At 34.5% G+C, this 18,107-nt stretch overlaps 1 protein-coding gene across 1 annotated transcript in view; it reads right to left on the bottom strand.

Moving 5' to 3' along the window:
- Positions 1-18,107, bottom strand: part of Xrn1 (5'-3' exoribonuclease 1) — a 115,119-nt gene that overhangs the window by 96,445 nt on the left and 567 nt on the right. The window contains exons 2-5 of the mRNA XM_076867577.1: positions 6,898-7,130; positions 3,069-3,166; positions 1,834-1,943; positions 1,626-1,736 (exon numbers count right to left, since the gene is read on the bottom strand). Of these exons, the coding sequence (XP_076723692.1) occupies positions 1,626-1,736; positions 1,834-1,943; positions 3,069-3,166; positions 6,898-7,130 (552 nt within the window). The remainder of the gene's footprint in view (positions 1-1,625; positions 1,737-1,833; positions 1,944-3,068; positions 3,167-6,897; positions 7,131-18,107) is intronic.

Raw genomic sequence — 18,107 nt, 5'->3', positions numbered from 1 at the left:
TGGAAAAATGATTATGAAATGTTTCTCTTCTCCCATTTTTTCTAGTATTAGATTCACAAAGGCAATTAAATGAAAACATTTCTATATAGAGAATAAATAAACAATTACCATATTAACACACAAATATCAAAGTATGATCAAGTTGTAGAAAATGAATAGGATAGTTTAAGTGTACTTTTCTTTTTTTCTGGTGATACTAGGGGATGGAACTCAAAACCTCACACATGCTAGACAAGTGTTCTACCAGTTAGCTACATTTGCAACCCTTTTAATTTTTTTTTTTTTGTGGGGGGGGAGTCCTGTGAAATTGCTCAGTCTGGCTTTGAATTTGAGATCCTCCTGCTTCAGCCTCCAAAGCAGCTGGGATTACATGCCTGTACCACTATACCACTGTGCTCAACAAAGTAAGTGTATTTTTCTAGGAAAAACATTTTCCCCTTAAGAGTCCTATGACCTTTATAACTGCCACTCTGTCCTTTCTCACTCCTTTTCTCCACAACCTTCTCTTGGTTTTCACATATTTCTACTTGCCATGAGAAAATGGGTTAGAATTTAGAGGCAGCAGCTTTTTAATGATAAAATGTAGGGCTCTTTTGGAGGTCAAGATATTTCTAACATGTAAAACATACAGAAAAAAATGGAAAAGGGCACCTTCAACTAATTTTATTTTACAGTATTACAGTTTCCAAAGTAATTAAAAAGCCTAGTGAGACATATCAAGCAATTGCAATGTATATTATTTATTTCAATACTGATTCAAACAATAACACAAAAGAAACATTATGCAATTAGGGAGATAAGAATACTAATTGGTTATTTATATATTAAACAATGATGTTAATTTTTGTTTTATGTGGGATAATGGCATTGCAGTTAAGTACTTTTAAAAAAACCAACCTTCCCTTTTAGAGAACCATTATGAAAATATGTATAGATTGAATGATATAAATATGTGGGATTTGCTTCAATAATCCAGAATGGTAGGAGAAAGAGCAGACAGATGGTTAAGGATAGGAGTTAAAAATTAATATTAAAGGTAGATGAAGGACACAAGAAGTTCATTATGCTACTTTGGCTCTTTTTGTTTAATTTTAAAACTTCCACAATAAAAAGTTAAACAAAAAATGGCTAGTAAAAGTATCCGGGGTGGAGGGCTGGGGTTGTAGCTTAGTGGTAGAGCACTTACCTAGCACATGTGAGGCACTGGGTTTGATCTTCAGCACCACATAAAAATAAAAAAATCTTTAAAAAAGGTATTGTGTTCATCTACAACTAAAAAAAAGAAAGTATCTGGGGCATAAAATTTGCCACATCAGGAGGTATTAAAGGTCACAGAACCTTGAAGAGATTCCATGAGAGGTTCCCCTTTTTATAACTTCACTATTTATACTATTAGGGTCAGTAGGTCTGTAGACTAACTATAGAGAACATAATATGTTCCTTCCCCCCCTCAAAAAAAAAAATCATTTTCCAACTGTTTTAGAACTTTGGTAAAGGCAAAAGTAGGAATCATTGTTTTTTGTATTTATTAACAAAGCCAATAAGATTCCTATATAAAACTGAGTCTCTTAGATATTTACCTACAATGACATAATCTTATAATAACAATAAAATATTATACCTACCAAGTCAGCATCTAAACCATAAAGACAGTGTCTGGTGTTTGGATCATGATCTGGTTTTGCTTTCTCGGATCTGATAAATTCCATGATTTTATGCTCTCCTTCTCCGGGTGTCTAAATACAATGTTTTTAAAAAGTGTGGTAATATGTTATGGTTGAGAATATTACAAAAACTTTAAAAATTTATTTTAAATAAAAAAAAGATGGTAACCTCATGGCCTGAGAAGTAGATGGTAACTCCTTGCCATGACTTGTCTGTGGAAATTTTCATATTTACAAAATATTTCAGATGTTCATGTAACCTAGCCATGAATTCTGTCCCTATAAATAAAAAGTTTAAAAAAGATTAATCTGAGAAAGACATAAAAACAGTGAATTCCCAGTGACAACATATAATCAGATTTGGATGTCCAGGAAATAGCTAGGTACAGGATCTTTGAAGGTTAAAAGCCTCCTTCTTTATCCTGAAAGAACAAAATGTTGTACCATTCTCTTACAAATAATCACAGCTGCTTCAAATCTTGATAGTCACCAAAATGATTTCAATGTCACAAAGGGGAAGTCAAGAAATTTTAACTACTAAGGAGTATGCTTTGTGTATTTTTACACAAATGCAGAGTTTGCACGCTAATGAACTTCAACTTTCTACTTCTTTTGTTAAATTCTGAAGTATTTTTGTAAGGCATGCAGTTTCAACTATATTGCCAAAAATAACAGTAACAAAATATTATCACTATTATTAATCTGAAAAATCATTAATTTGGAAAATTAGTCTACAATGATTATAGTTTAGGAAAAGCCCAGATGATCGATACTCAAAGGCAATATAGTCGTACACTATAATCAGGATAAAACTAGTAATGTGCATCTGAGACATTTAACCAAAGAGAAAATTACTATTCATAAGGAAGTTAGATTTTTTAAGAATTATGTTCAAACACAAAGCTCCTAAGAATATAAGTATGCTACTGAATGTAAAATTAAGTTAAACATATTACTGATAGATTTATTTTCCTTAAAGTCACAGAAATCTTATTTGCTTTTGAGAGGTCGAGTAGTAAACTCTCTGGATTAGGAAAATGACTGTCTCATCCTGGAACCATAAGGCAGCAACATGAACTTGATAAGTTACAACTTCACTGATGATTTAATACCAATAAATGGCAGAATCAGGACTGAAGGATTTTATGTTTCTTCTAGATTTGGAATGCTGTTAAATGCGGAAGTCCTGCCCATATCCGCTTTTTTTAACATCTGAAAATTCCTAGAGAGGGCCTCTATAGGAGCACGTATGACCAAATCATCTCATGAATAGACACAAATGGGAAAATATAGCAAATGGAACCTTAAGACCAAAATAAGTCTGGAAAATAAAAATACACTCGAAAAAGTAAATTTTCTATTTACATTTTAATTCATTCAGAATTTTTCTCTCAGTGAATTTACCTGGTGTAATACAGTTGGAATCAAACCTGGCCTCTGTAGGAAGAGTTTCTCCCTTTTCTATTGCCTTTTTTATTTTGTCTTCTGCCTCCTTGGCTGACCTTAAAGGTTAAGGGAAAAGAGCATCTTAAACGTGCTGAAAAGAAGTAAAGATCTTTATACAAACTGTTATTTAGGTGCTTTTAAAACCAAAATACAAACTCATCAATTTTAAGGTTCAAAAAATACAAGTTTTGAAATTGTTATAACTGATAAATATGAGCCTCAATTCTTTTGATGTAAAGAATTGAGTTTTTCACATAAGGACTACAGAAGTTGGATACTAAACCAGCAAAACAGACAGAAATTTAAAAATACTTATGAAGTAATTCTTATCACAAAATATACAGCAAATTCATTCTAGAAATGACTTAAAGCACTGCACAGCTTTAAACATTCCTTATATACACATTTAAGAATATCATTTAATGATCTTAATCATTTTATGATCTTAAATGTCATCAATGATCTCTGAGAATATTACAAAAGCAATTATAAAAAAATTCTTACATATCTTTGTATTTCTTCCTAAAAATATTTAAAATAAAAGTCTAGGGCTGGGGTTATGGCTCAGTGGTAGATCGCTTGCCTAGCATGTGTGAGGAGGCACTGGGTTCAAGTCTCAGCACCACATATAAATAAATAAAGATCCATCAACAACTAAAATAAATAAATAAATAAAAGAAAGTCTAAGAGTATTAATGACATCAGTTGCCAAAGTTATCTCATTTTTTAAGGTAACAGAATTTGTTAGAAACAATATGAGCTTTGGAGTCAGAACTGGATTTGAACACAGATGCCCCAATTCCTATCTGGTTTCCCCTCTAACCTCTTTGCAGCACACCAGAATGCCATATGGCATACAAGTTAAGAAGCTCTGCCTCGGGCATACTTTCTACAGAATTGCTACTAATTCTATCTACTATGCTCTGAATTCTGTTTTCATGAACAAATTCTTTCTCCTATTTAATCTCTCTCTTGCCAACCTCAATATAACAAAAACTCAAATAACACTAACTCATTTGTAACCTCTGCAGTGTATTCTTTCCTCTTTTCTCCTTTTCTCCTTTAAATGAACACATGACTATTCAATGCAACTATGTGGCAAAGTCTTGGGATATAACAAAAGAGAAATGACTCCAGGTCTCAGAGATTATACTCTAATGGGGAGACAGAAAATTACAGTAGTCATATGTTTAATTTGAATGCAATATGGAAAATATTTGGGATAAGGACAAGGTAAGACTATTAGGCAGCCAAGTACATAATACTGTCATTCACTGAAACAGGAAACAGGAGGGCGGTTTTGGGAGGAAGGTGAGTTCAGTGTTGAACATGTTAAGCCTCAAGGGTAGCAAGCATTTGGATAAAAAGGAACTTGGGAGAGAACCACCAGAAAGATAAATTTGGGAGTCATTAGGATAGACAGAGTAATTAAACCCACGAGTGGATCACTCAGGGCCCAGGAAAGAACCGTTAGAAATATTAACAATTTAAGAAAATCATGGCTGGGGTTGTGGGTCAGTGATAAAGTGCTTGCCTAGCACATGTGAGGCACTGGGTCGAATTCTAAATAAATAAATAAATGAATAAATGAAGGAAGGAAGGAAGGAAGAAAGAAAGAAAGAAAAGAAAGAAAAGAAAGAAAAAGAAAGAGAGAGAAAGAAAGAGAGACAGAGAAAGAAGAGAGAAAGAAAGAGAAAAAAGAGAGAGAAAGAAAGAAAGAAAGAAAGAGAGAAAGAAAGAGAGAGAGAGAAAGAAAGAAAAAGAGAGAGAGAGAGAGAGAAAGAAAGAAAGAAACAGAAAGGTATTGTGCCCATCTCCATTTTAAAAAGATATATTTTTTTAAAAAAGAAAATCAGGAAGAAAAAGAGACTACGAATGTATAGACAAAGAAAAAATATAGTTTTAAGAAGGCCAAGGAATGAAAGAAGTTCAAAAAGAATGATCAGCACTGTTAAGTGCTATGGACAAATAAAGAAAGAATTATTCTTTGTATCTGGCCATAATCCTGTGATCTTATAATGAAATTTTAGGGGAATAAAAGTCAGAAGAAAAGATTTAGGAATAACACATGTAGAATTATACATTATGAATGGAGAAAACAATCACTGTAAGGAATGACAGTTGATTGGGGATTTCTGGGAAACATGAAATACTTAATACCAGCAGAGTATTTAGGAAAAGTTATGGTGGTTATAGTGGATTGGCCCTTAGCCTCCATTCTATTCTCCTCCTTCTTTGCTTTCTAATATCAGAGTGGTTGCAAAGCTTAAATAAATAAATAAATAAATAAATAAATAAATAAAACTCAAGCTTCCCTGCAGTTAGGTTTCTGGATATGACTTGATTTTTGACAATGAGATGCCTCCATACAAGGTTTGGAAGTGCGGTGATACCTACCAACAGTTGAGGCACAGTGGCTGTAGGGGACGTGTGCATTTCAGCAATGGTAGAGGAGATTCCAGTATTGAATAGGTTTGTGGTGATGAGAAGGAAGGAGTAGCGCATCTGTGTTTTCAATAAAAGCACCGGGGTTGTGGAGCTAATAAATGCTGTGGTGGCCTCCTGATTGCTAAATTATAATGACAGTGATATATCCTTGGAGCTAATAATTTTGGTGGTAGCTTAATCTCTGGATCACATCAAAGGGAATAAGTTTCTGGAGACACCCATTCATGTACCTTTCTGCTTAAGTTAGTCTGAATGTTTCCTATTATCTTCAAGTGAACCCAGACCAATGCAATGGGTTTATATAATCCTTCCTTAATATCAGATTTTCTAGGCTAGTGGCTCACAAAAACTAGTTTAATAAATACCAGGGGAGTCTAGTTAAAATGGTTTCCAGGAGTTTCCCAACTCCTAGAGAGTCAGATTAATAAGTCTTGAGTGGTACTTGAGAATCTCAATTTTGGTATTAGAAGGATCTTTCCTTCAAGGATCTCACAGTCTTTCTACGACTTCCAAGTATCTTTTTACTTTTGATATTAAATCTGTATTTTTTGTCATTCTTTTATTCTTACTGGAAGCCTTATCCAGGGCACTCTCCCACCTTCTTTGATGACTTCCACATCTGATGCACAGGTGCTCTTTTCACTCTTTAAGCTGTCATTATGATTAAAGGATTCATTATGCTAGTGATCCATCCAATTCTCTTGATTCAGGGTTCCTCGCCTTGGGTTGTGACAACCTTCTTACTTTTATTTCTGTTATTCATAAACAGGGACATAGCTTGATGTCATTGTTACTTAGAAATATTTTACATGTCCAGGAATTTGCCTTTAAGATCCTCTTTATGTTTTTAATCTCTTTTCATCCTTTACTTCTATACAGTGGTGCTGATAATATCCTGAGTATCCTAATTCAACTCTCTTCCCACAGTCAATCATCACCTTCTGATCTCACTTGTCTTTCTGCTCCATTAAGTTCCATACTCATTCAAAGTCAGCATTTATCTCAGGGTCTGGTTATTTAATAAATGTTACTTTAAATGTCAATAATGTTCTTATGACAATAGTCTCTTGGTTCACTCTAGTTAACAACTCAGAGTAAACCAGTATAACAACTTTGTTTTACAACCATTATTTTCAAATTATCAAAAGAAGTTTGAAAACCTTGTGATGGAGAACAACTGAGCAACTGTATAAAATTCAACATACACTTTGTGAAATGATACCTCATTTGAATTTCTAGCTCATTATCATGAGATAGTCCATTTGTGGGGGAATTTAAACAAAAATAAACATGATTAGAAGATATGTTGTTTTAGGTCAATTATTTTTGAACATTTTACCTAAAACGCCTCCCACGCTGCTGGTTCATTTTTGCTCGAGGAGCCACACCATCAACAGCCATGAAGAACACTTTCCTAGGTTTAATAATTCGAAACAACACTTCCAAGTAGTGAAAAATGTCAGTAAAGATTTTATCATCTGAAATTCTGAAGTGAACATCATCATCATTAGGATGGGAGCACTGATGAATAATTCCATTCATATCCAGGTACAAGTTATCAAATTCAGGAATCTAAAAAAAAAGAAATATACTTGTTATACTCATTAATTAGAATCAATCACAGATTTGTTGGCATTTGGGAAAAGTGATTATCAGCAGGGTGCAGTGGGAGCACCAGCTATGATCCCAGCAACTTGGGAGCCTTAGGCAAGAAGATTGCAAGTTCGAAGCCAGCCTCATCAAATTAGCATGGCCCTAAGCAACTTTGTGAGGCCATGTGCCAAAGAAAAAAGAAAAAAAGTAATTATCAATGATAAAAAACAAAATATAAAAAAAGTGGCTAAACAATCACAGTTGAACAAAGGAAGCAAGGAAAAATCAAACAAGAAGAATTAGTAATATTGAGACATATGATTAAGAAGTGTACCAAAGACTTGATCAAATTTGCTGTCACGCAATTATCTACTTATTCAAAATAAGATACCTCAGGAAAACACCAAATGCAGTGTTTAGATCATTTGGTACTCAAAATATTAATTTCTTTCCTTTTTTCTACATATTAACTTCTCAGATCCTTGGTTTCCTTTGTAAATGGGTAACATTTACATCAAACAGTTGAGTATATAAGGTTATTGAAAAGTTTAGCAAATGATTTAAAGCCTAAATGGATATTTGGTTTTACTAAAACAAAGCCACTTGATTTGGTTACATTTTAAAAATATTAGATCATGCCAAGAAATTTAAGAAACCTGAAGAACTGATTTCTTATTTGTGATACATGGATTAAATGATTTCTAAACTTTGACCAAGAGTCATCTGCCTTCATAAAAAGACCTTAACAGTTCTGGTTCTTGTTTTATTTTTTTCTGTACTTAAATGTTTCTGAGCAAGTAAAGGAACACCACTGAAACAAATATACACTAACAGGGAAATGAAATTGGTGCAACTAAACAGTTATAATATTTAGCATAATCAAAGAATTTTAGCCAAGTGCTTGGGAGGCGGAGGCAGGAGGATTAGCAAGACCTTGCCTCAAAATAAAAAGAAGCTGGGGATCTAGCTCAGTAGTAGAGCATGCCTGGGTTCAATTCCCAGTAAGAAAAAAAAAATTAGACCTACTTTACATATTAATTAAATAAAATATGGACAATCCTTATATAAATCCAATGAAAACCACTTCTGAAAGTGTAATTCAGTAATCTGAGTTTTAAAACAGGTAAGGACACATATTTCTATTACTGACAAAATAGCACACCTTTAAGTTTTAAGGGTAAAAACTTTTGGCTCTTGAAACAATGAATACTGTAAAAACATTTATAGAAAACTAAGCATCATGTAAAATTTTAGGTGTGTTCTTAATGAGTAACAAATAGGCTCAACTGAAATAATAGTTGTGATCATAAGATTTTTAACATTTGTTCAAGATTTACTAATTGTTTGAAATCTGAAAATCTCAATCAAAATCTCAATGTAATTTTGGGGTGGTACTGTAAAAATGATTCCTAACTTTTCTAGGAGAATAAGCCAGGAAGAAAATTAAAAACAAGAGTAATGAAGGAAAATTTGCTGTCAACAAATTGAAAGTAATAAAACAGTCTGAAGCAAATAAGTTTGAAATAGAGTAGGTATATATTGAAATTTAGTATGTAAGAGGCATTTCAAATCAACCCAAGAAAGGAATGGTGTCATATCTAACTATATGGAAACAAAACTGCATCTCAACTTATAAGAAAATTCTAGAGAAGCCAGGCACAGTGGCACATGACTATAGTCCCAGCTACTTGGGAGGCTGAGGTAGGACTATTACTTGTGCCACAGAGTTCTAGGCCAGCCTGGGCAACATAGCAAGACCCAGTCCCCACCTCCCCCTACTAACCACCACCAAAATGCAGAAGGATTAAAAATTTCATTGTGAAAAATATAACTTAAGAAAAAAGTGCCGGGCATGATGATACATGCTATAATCCCAGCAACTCAGGAGTCTGAGGCAGGAAGATCAAAATTCAAAGCCAGTCTCAGCAACTTAGCAAGGCCCTAAGCAACTTAATGAGACCCTGTCTTAAAAGAATTAAAAAAAAGGGGGGGGTAGTGGTGTTTGAGAATGTGACTAAGTGACTAAGTACTCCTGGGTTCAATCCCCAGTACCAAACCAACCAACAAACAAAAAACAACATATACACAGTACACACAAAAATATTATGACAATATTAGGGTAGAAAAGTCCCCAAACATAAAGTAAATAAATAGTGAATTACCTATTTAAAAATTTATTGTTGTAAATCTAAAAGGTCAAAAAAGTACCAAATTCAATTTAAAATGATAAAACAGAGAATATATTTTGCAAATGAGGACAGTCAATATTCCTAAGATATAAAAAATTCTTAAAACGAAGAAAAAGAGCAAATTTTACAAGTATCCATAAAAACTTGAAAACAATTAAAAAAAAGAAACAAAACTCTAATGAGCCTAAGAAAAGATGTTCATCCAAAAGTTTTGAAGTATAATGGTGTAACATTTTCTCCACATATTAGTAAAACTGAACAGACTGATATTGCCCAGTATTTACAAAGCTTTGGGGAAATGCAATTTCACAGGTTATTAAAAGTAATAGCTGACAGTAACTGTGGACTTACTATGTGCTAAACATTAGGCTAACTATTTACATTAATTCTCTTAATTATAACAACCTTAAAAATAAATATTTATTATCTCCATTTTAGAAAAGAAAGTCACAGTCCTAGGAAAGAGAAATGGAATCTATATCCAGTCATTTGAAATGGGAATAATAAATTGAAATAACTAATTTGAAAGTATGCATCGATATTTTGAAAACATGGATATCTTTAACTGAGGAGTTGTATGAATGTAAATTTATCCTGAGAATCATCAGAAATGACTAATTTATGAATATGTAAATATAAAAATATCCATGGCAGGTCTGTTCAGAAAAAATTTAAAAAAAAATGAAAAACAATCTAAATGACTAATAATAGAAAACTGACGACAGTATACAGTGGAATATTACATATCAATTAAAAATTATGATAGAGATTCATATTTATTATGGAAAAATGTCTACAAACATAAGGCCAGAGACAAAAGTAGGACAGAAAAAAAGCAAATAGGATAATTAAAGAAAATATTTATTTATATGCGTTTCTGCATAGAAAACATAGGAAGTGTATAGAAACAACATTACTAGTTCTACATGAAGAAATTTCAGTTGCTTTTTACTTTCCTCTAGACTATGTGATAGTTTTTTACATCTAAACACTATAATTTTCCTTTTAGAAAAGAAATGTTTTAAAAATTCTCTTAGGTTTCAGATTAGTAAAACATAAAATGAATAAGCAACCATTGGCCAACTTGACAAAGTGAGAAAAAAATAAATGAGAGCCAGAATAATGAAAGTGTTTTTATAAAAGTAGATGCCTATTAGTCAAAGTTTGGAAGAATTTAATAAATAAATCACAAACAGGAAACCAGTTTAAAGTTTCCTAAATTTGTTGACATAATCTAAGATTCTAAAAATTAAATTATGCTGGGCGTGGTGGTGCACATCTGTAGTCCCAGCTGTTCGGGAGGCTGAGGCAGGAGGATCACAAGTTCAAAGTCAGCCTCAGCAAAAGCAAGATGCTAAGCAACTCAGTGAGATCCTGTCTCTAAATAATATGCAAAATAGGGCTGGGATGTGGCTCAGTGGTCAAGTGCCCCTGAGTTCAATCCCTGATATTCCCCTAAAAATAAAAATAAAATTGAAATTATATAATTATTATGCACCAATAAAAATAAATGCAAAACCTTAAAAAATAAATTCACAATTTTTATTATCATTATCTTCTCTTTCCAGTTATTATATTTGTATGTTAGAAATTTTAAGGTTGGGCTGGAGCTGGGGCTCAGTGGTGGTGCACTTGCCTGGCATGTCTGAGGCACTGGGTTAGATTCTCAGCACCACGTATAAATAAATAAAGGTCTACCAACAACTAAAAAAAAAAAATTAAAAAAAATTTTTTAAAGTTATTTTATACTCTCCACCTCTCCAAACCCATATCTAATTAGTCACTGAGGTATTTTGTTTTCTAATTTAGCATCCAAAACATTTCTAGAATCTTTTCATCCTATCCATTCCTATTGTTTTAGGCGATCTCATCTTCTTCTCTAGTCCCAGATCTGCACTGGTTTAGGTGGGCAGTTTTCCAATGGGACTGCTCGAGTCTAGGTTTGTCTCACCATGGCTTAACCATTTCTTCTAAAACATAGTCTGATCATTCCTTAAACCCATAAGATACTACAAATCCTAATACCATAAAAGGTCCTGTATGATTTGGCTATTTTTCCCATCAATCCTATATTCTTTTCCTGTTTCCATATATGCCCTACAAGCTAGACCCTGTGAATTAAACACCTGGGCTGTTTCAAACCTCTAAGACTTTATAGATGCTATTCCTCTTTTTGCCTCAATGCTTCTTTGCCTCAAAGCTTCTTCCTGTTCTTTCCTCCACTAATTTTTTCATCCTTCCAGATTCAGCTCAGGCACTTATGTCTGTTTTGTTTTCCCTATTAAGGGGAGATGATACTCCTTCTTTATGCCACATCTTGAACATGCCTCCCTTACTTCACTTAACGAAGCAATTAAGCACTCTCTGAATGATAGTTTATGCTACTTCTGGTTTTCAAATCTGTTTTGAGATTCAGCATCTTGAGAACAGGAGCTGTATCTTATTTTTGTGTTTTCAATGCATATAATAGTGTTGGCACATTAGTAGGTGCTCCATGCATTTTTGTTGAGTGTTTAAGAGTGTGTTTATCCTCCACTGTTAAATTCTGAGTTTCTTAATGTAAGATCTCAGATCTTTAGCACACTGCCTGACACAAGCAGCAATTACAAATATCTAGCCCAGAAGCATGGCACAAGCCTATAATCCCAGTGACTCAGAAGGTCAAGGCAGGAAGACTGCAAGTTCAAGGCCAGCCTCAGCAATTTAGTGAGATATTCAGCAATGTTCAAAATGAGACTTCAATGTTCAAAATGAGATAATCAAAATGAGACTCCATCTGAAAACAAAATAAACTCACTCACTCAGTGGTAAAGAATCCTTGGGTTCAACACCCAGTAGACCACCCATCCAAAATCTAAGGAATTAATAAACAAATGAAATTTCCCCTCATTAATCCTGATTACATAGACAGCCTACACCCCAATCATTTGGAATATGCGCGTCTACACTGCTTTAAATTGTGGCTATGTACTAGTGCCGCAGTCTGGCTGGCACAAAATAACCCAGCCACCAGGAGGCACTTGTAGGTTCAAAACAGGAACCCTTTTATTGCCTGAACTCCAGAGAACACCACCCAAGCGACCCTTCCAGGAACCACCAACCGGAAATCCCTCCTTCGGAACTTCACCAAGCAACTTGAACTCCCCAGGAATCCCCAGGAGAACTCCAAAGTAGCGGGCGCAGAGAACTCCTAAAGTAGCGGGCAGGAGATGGGATAGCAGGGGTCTATATACAACTGAATATGCAGCAGCTTAACTTAACCATTATCATCTCAATGGCTTGCTGGCGTCACCTCTCAACCACTCCCTTCTGGCAAAAATGCCATGTGTCATCCCAACTCAGCTGTGGCCCTCAACATACTAGTATCTTAGTATCTAATCTCAAAACATTAGTTTCTTTTTGTTTGTCTAACTTTGTAGCCTACTTATTATTATAAAATTTGTTTTTAAAGACAAATAACATATATTTGACCATCTGATTAAATAAAACAGCTGTCAACATTAATTTCTGTTCTTTATTTTTATTCACTTAAATTCATGTTAAACAATTCCAGGGTTTTGCTGCTTCATTTAAAAATGCCATATATTTTAAAACAGGTTATATTTTAATATTCAAGGTTTATCTTTTCTAACTTTTATATGTTATATGCTACAATTAAATTAATTCAACAAGTGTTTATTGAATATGCATCATGTGCCACACATCATGCTAGGGGCTGGGAAATATAGTATTTCCTGAATACAGTAAAGAATAAGACAGTTAAGTTCCCTGTATAACAGCAAACACTTTAAAATGGAAATGACAACCTGTGTACCCTATAATTTGAAACTTTAAGTTTTCATAACCAAGATGCAAGTTTCAACAAAAATGCACAGAAGAGCTAGGCATGGTATTGAACACTGTAATCCCAGAAATTTGGGAGGTTGAGGCAAGAGTATTGCAAGTTTGGGACCAGCCTTGGTAACTTAGACCTTTTATCAAAATTTAAAGAATGAAAAAGGCTAGGAATATAGTTCAGTAGTAAAGTACCACTGCCATTGGGGAAGGAAGGAATGCACAGGTAAGTTTTTAGAGAGTAGGCTTAGCACAACAAGGTAGATGTATTTGACACTATTGAACTGTATACTTAAAAATGGGTAAAATTGGGGGAGGGAGGAAAAGTGGAAATACTGAGGATTAACATGGAGCAAATTATATTCCATTCATGTATGAATATCAAAAGGAATGCCATATTATGTATAACTATAATGCGCTAATAAAAATATTAAAAATGGAGGCTGGGGTTATGGCTGAGTAGTAGAGTGCTTTCCTAGCATGTGAGAGGCACTGAGTTCGATTCTCAGCACCACATGTAAATAAATAAAATAAAGGTGCATCAACAACTAATAAAAATATTTAAAAAAATATTAAAAATGGTTCACATGTTTAATCCTGTAATGTACATTTTAACAGAGCTTTCTGGATCAAGAGTATGCATTATCATCTGGTGTGGTGGTGTACACCTGTAATCCCAGCGGATGCTGAAACAGGAAGATCACAAGTTGAAAGCCAAAAAACGAACTGGGGATGTGGTTCAGTGGTTAAGTGTTCAATCCAGTACCAAAAAACTACTACTAATAATAATATGCATTTTCAACAGCAACAATATTGCTTACATTAAGACCAAAATTATTGTGTGTGTGTGTGTGAGAGAGTGAAAGAAAGAGATAAAGAAGTACTCTAGTATATAAACAGATACACAGAACATCTGTGGCATTCAAATTCCATGAAAGCCTGGTAGTGATTAGAGGAAAAAATGCCCAAAGGGCTTCCTAGCAGAGAGGCAATAATGAAAACAAAACCAACCAACCAAACAAAAAATGGTTTCACATTTAGCTGCAACATGTACTAGTGGATAACAATTGTTTTTGTGACTGTTTTCTCAGCTATGTTAAGATTAAATTAGTGAATGCATGCATGTAAAGCAATACCCACTCCAAGGCAAGTGCTTAGTGCTTAACAAATCTTAGCTATTTTGATGTCAATATGCTGGTTAATAACCACAAAGAGAACTCCACATGTTCTAAGAGTATATGTTAGTTATATGACCTTTGTTGATTAAAGATACATGTTTACATTTTTCCTCTCCCCAAATCCCAATTCTATGATAATAAAACAACACACACACAAACACACAGTCTCCTGTAAGTATCCCCAGAGCCTGAAAATACATCATACTCCTAGTTTTATGACTTAGCCAAAAGGAATAAGGTTTGGACCTGAGGCTCATCGTTAGACACAAATCAACCACAGATTTCTAGAAAAGAGTAAATGGACTTATATTGATAGATTGTTAAAAAAAAAAAAAAAAAAAGGAGGTGTGGTGGGGAGGTTAAAATGCAGAATATTGCATTGGAAACTGGAACAGTTGTATCTGCTCATAGATGGTTATAAATTGGTAAGCCCCAAGGTCTGAAAATATGTAAAGAATGAGTTGGTGTAAGGGCAGAAATCAGTTGCTTTTTGTGTCCCCCCCCCCCCCCGCCCCCAGTGCTGGGGATTGAACCCGTGCCTCTGTACATGCTGGGCATGTGTTCTGCCATTGATTTGCACTCCCAACCAATGATGATTATTTGAAAAAATGTCTCTGGAATTTCTTTCCTCTCCTTTCACAGTGGTGGTACTATTGACTCTAAAACCAAATCATCAACTAATCTCCAATGAAATGGAGAATCTGGATAGAAGCAAACTTTCAGATTTATACAGCTATCCTTATTTTCTCTTTTTTCCTTTCAGTAAACATGCTGTTCACCATTTGGGGACCCTCAACTGAAGTAACTAGTCTTTTTCTTTAGAGTCCAGTAATTTTATTAGACTATGTCTTGGTAAATCAGGTACAGGGTACAGTCTTTTAATACACAATTTTGACATTCATTTTAATTTTAGGAAAGTTATCTCTCTATATATTTATTTATATATTTATATATGGTGTCGGTGGACCTTTATCTTATTTATTTATAAGCAGTGCTGAGAATCAAACCCAATGCCTCACACATGCTAGGCAAGTGCTCTACCACTGAGCAACAACACTAGCCCTAGGAAAGTTTTCTTTTAGTATTTGTTGTTGCATTTTTTCCCAGGAACCCCTATTGCTTACAATTTTCTCTTCTTTCCATCTCTTTTTTCAACCCATCTTACAGCATTATTTGCCCTTGCCTTGCTTACATTTTAGGTTTCATTTCTAATTTTCTCTAGATTCTGTCATCTTATCCCGCAGTTTTCAAAATTGATATATTGTTCTTTCATATCATATAATTTTCTTAGTGCATTTCAGCTCATTCTGAAAGACTGGGTTATAGTTTTGCTGTTCTGTGGGCATGTTTTTAACTGCAAAAAAAAAAAAAAAAAATTCTGGGGGAAGCCTTGGGGGATCAGTCCAGGGCCTTGCACATGCTAAGTGTGTGCTCTGCAACTGACCTACATCCCTAGCCCTTTACTGTGTTTTTAATGTCTGTAGCGATGTATTTTCCCTATAATAACTTTGTATGCAATCCAACTTCAATACTTTTTGTTGCTCATTTCGGTGTAAATTTAATTTTCTTGAGCTTTTAGAATGAGTAGGGTTTCAGAAAAGCTTTAACTTGACAAAGCTCCCTCCTCTGGGTAGTATTAAAAAAATTTGGTGGTTGTTTTTTCAAGATTTTTTTTGACTATAACACTCCTTAACTTTTATCTGAATAGTCTCCTCTTTTTTCTTCTTGTCTGTACTGCACGCTTTGTTATAAAATTTTATTTCACTCTCACCAGTTTCTCCTTAGAGTGGGCTCTGACTTGGCAAGCCAGTTTTCAGAATGCACAGGAGGGATCCTGCTCCTGTCTCTTTGGTCTTTCAGAATAAAAGCTCTCCATTTTGGCTATGGCTATCTAATTGACTAGCACAGTCTTTCAGTGAATACCTGTCAGTTGTTCTGGAGTTCTGGTCTGAGGTCCAACATGCTTCCTTTTTCCTCATGCTTTCTTTGTCCTCTTCTAGCAGTATTTTGACCCCAAAGTATCAGAGACCATGTCACAAGGTTTGTTGCAATTGTTTTATTGATTTTAAGTTTCACTATCTAGTTTCACTTTCTGTTTTCATGTGAAGATTCAGAGGCTGAAAAACTGTGTTACTGTCACCACCATTACCTTCCTAGAACCCACTCCTTCTCCTAATTCCTTCTTCCCTGGACTAGTTTCTGAATCACTGTGACATATTGAGGTATTGCCATCTTTAAGTATTACTTGGAGAGTAGTTGGTAGCCCTTAGTGTCTTTGTGATCAGATATCTAACAATATCACTTTGGTGCACCTAGTTTTAAGGTTTACTACAATGAAAATTTTTAACAATCCCATTCTCAGTTTCTATCTAGTGTAAAGTGTTCACAAAACCTATCCTTAGGGCTGGGGATGTGGCTCATGCGGTAGCGCGCTCGCCTGGCATGCATGCGGCCCGGGTTCGATCCTCAGCACCACATACAAATAAAGATGTTGTGTCCGCCGAAAACTAAAAAATAAATACTAAAATTCTCTCTCTTTTAAAAAAAAAAAAAAAAAAAAAAACCTATCCTTAGTGTCCATGTGATAAAAATGCCTTTAAGATTACTTATGTTTTCAGTAACAAAATTCCTCAGAATAGAGAACCCAAAATATTTTCACCAAACCAAGCTCTGTACTAAATAAAAATATTATCAAACAAATTATGTGTTATCAAGTCATTCTGAATAGCATTCACCTTATTTTTTCATTTTAGAGGAAAAAGTGACTCAAATACTTGTTGATTGAAGGGTCCAGGAAAAGCCAGTTTGTCTCTCTTTCTGCAATATACTGGTATCCTTTTAAACCTTCCTCCCAGGAATAAATGTTCCTCTATATCCAACTCAACTTATGCTCTAAACAAATGATAGATAAGCTAGCATTTTGGAATTTCTGGTAAGCTTTTTCTAAAATGTCAAATTAGATTGGAATCCAGTAACAATCAAACAAAAAAATCCTTTGCAGAAGTTTAGTGCTATCTTTAGGCTTTTAAGCACTTGAAAAAAAAATTAAACCATAATGTAATAACTGCCACTATTAATACAATGCTACCAAGTAATTTAATCAGGTATATAAACTTTCCAAATGACTCCCCTCCCCCACCCCCGTCAAACATAAAACGTAAAAAGATCTATTAAATTCATTAAAAGTAAGAAACACTAAAATATCCCTCAAAGTCTAGTTTACCTAACAGACCACTGTTTTCTTTTCACAGTTCCAATACATAAATATACATTTTGGACTCTACATATAAACATTGTTCTGTGGTCACTGCATGCCAAATGTTATTAGTACCAATAATGTTCTCATGCTCTCTAATGCACTGAAGCCTCTAACGCCCTCCCCCGGCCCTATTATTATTACTTTCATCATTATTATTTTTGTTATGGCAAAAGGGGGTTGATATTGATACCTTTTTTCCTTTAGAGGTACTGGGGATTTAACCCAGGGGCGCTTTACCACTGGGTCCTTTGATAGTTTCCAATCCTTTTTATTTTGTGACAGGGTCTCGCTAAGTTGCCAGGCTGCCCTCGAACTTGTGATCCTCCTGTCTCAGCCTCCTGAGTAGCTGGGGGAGTTGATAATGTATTTGAGATAATTGAAAAGGCATCATAAATATGAACCATCAGCCACGACAAAAAGTCTAGGTGCTGGGAGCGAGGTAGGTGGGATGCAGCCCTTTCTAAGGGAAAGTAAACAAGGTGATTCAACCGCGGAG

This window comes from Callospermophilus lateralis, chromosome 10 (assembly GCF_048772815.1).
Source record: "Callospermophilus lateralis isolate mCalLat2 chromosome 10, mCalLat2.hap1, whole genome shotgun sequence".
Classification (NCBI taxonomy): domain Eukaryota; kingdom Metazoa; phylum Chordata; class Mammalia; order Rodentia; family Sciuridae; genus Callospermophilus; species Callospermophilus lateralis.
This window is presented reverse-complemented; position numbering and strand designations above follow the sequence as displayed.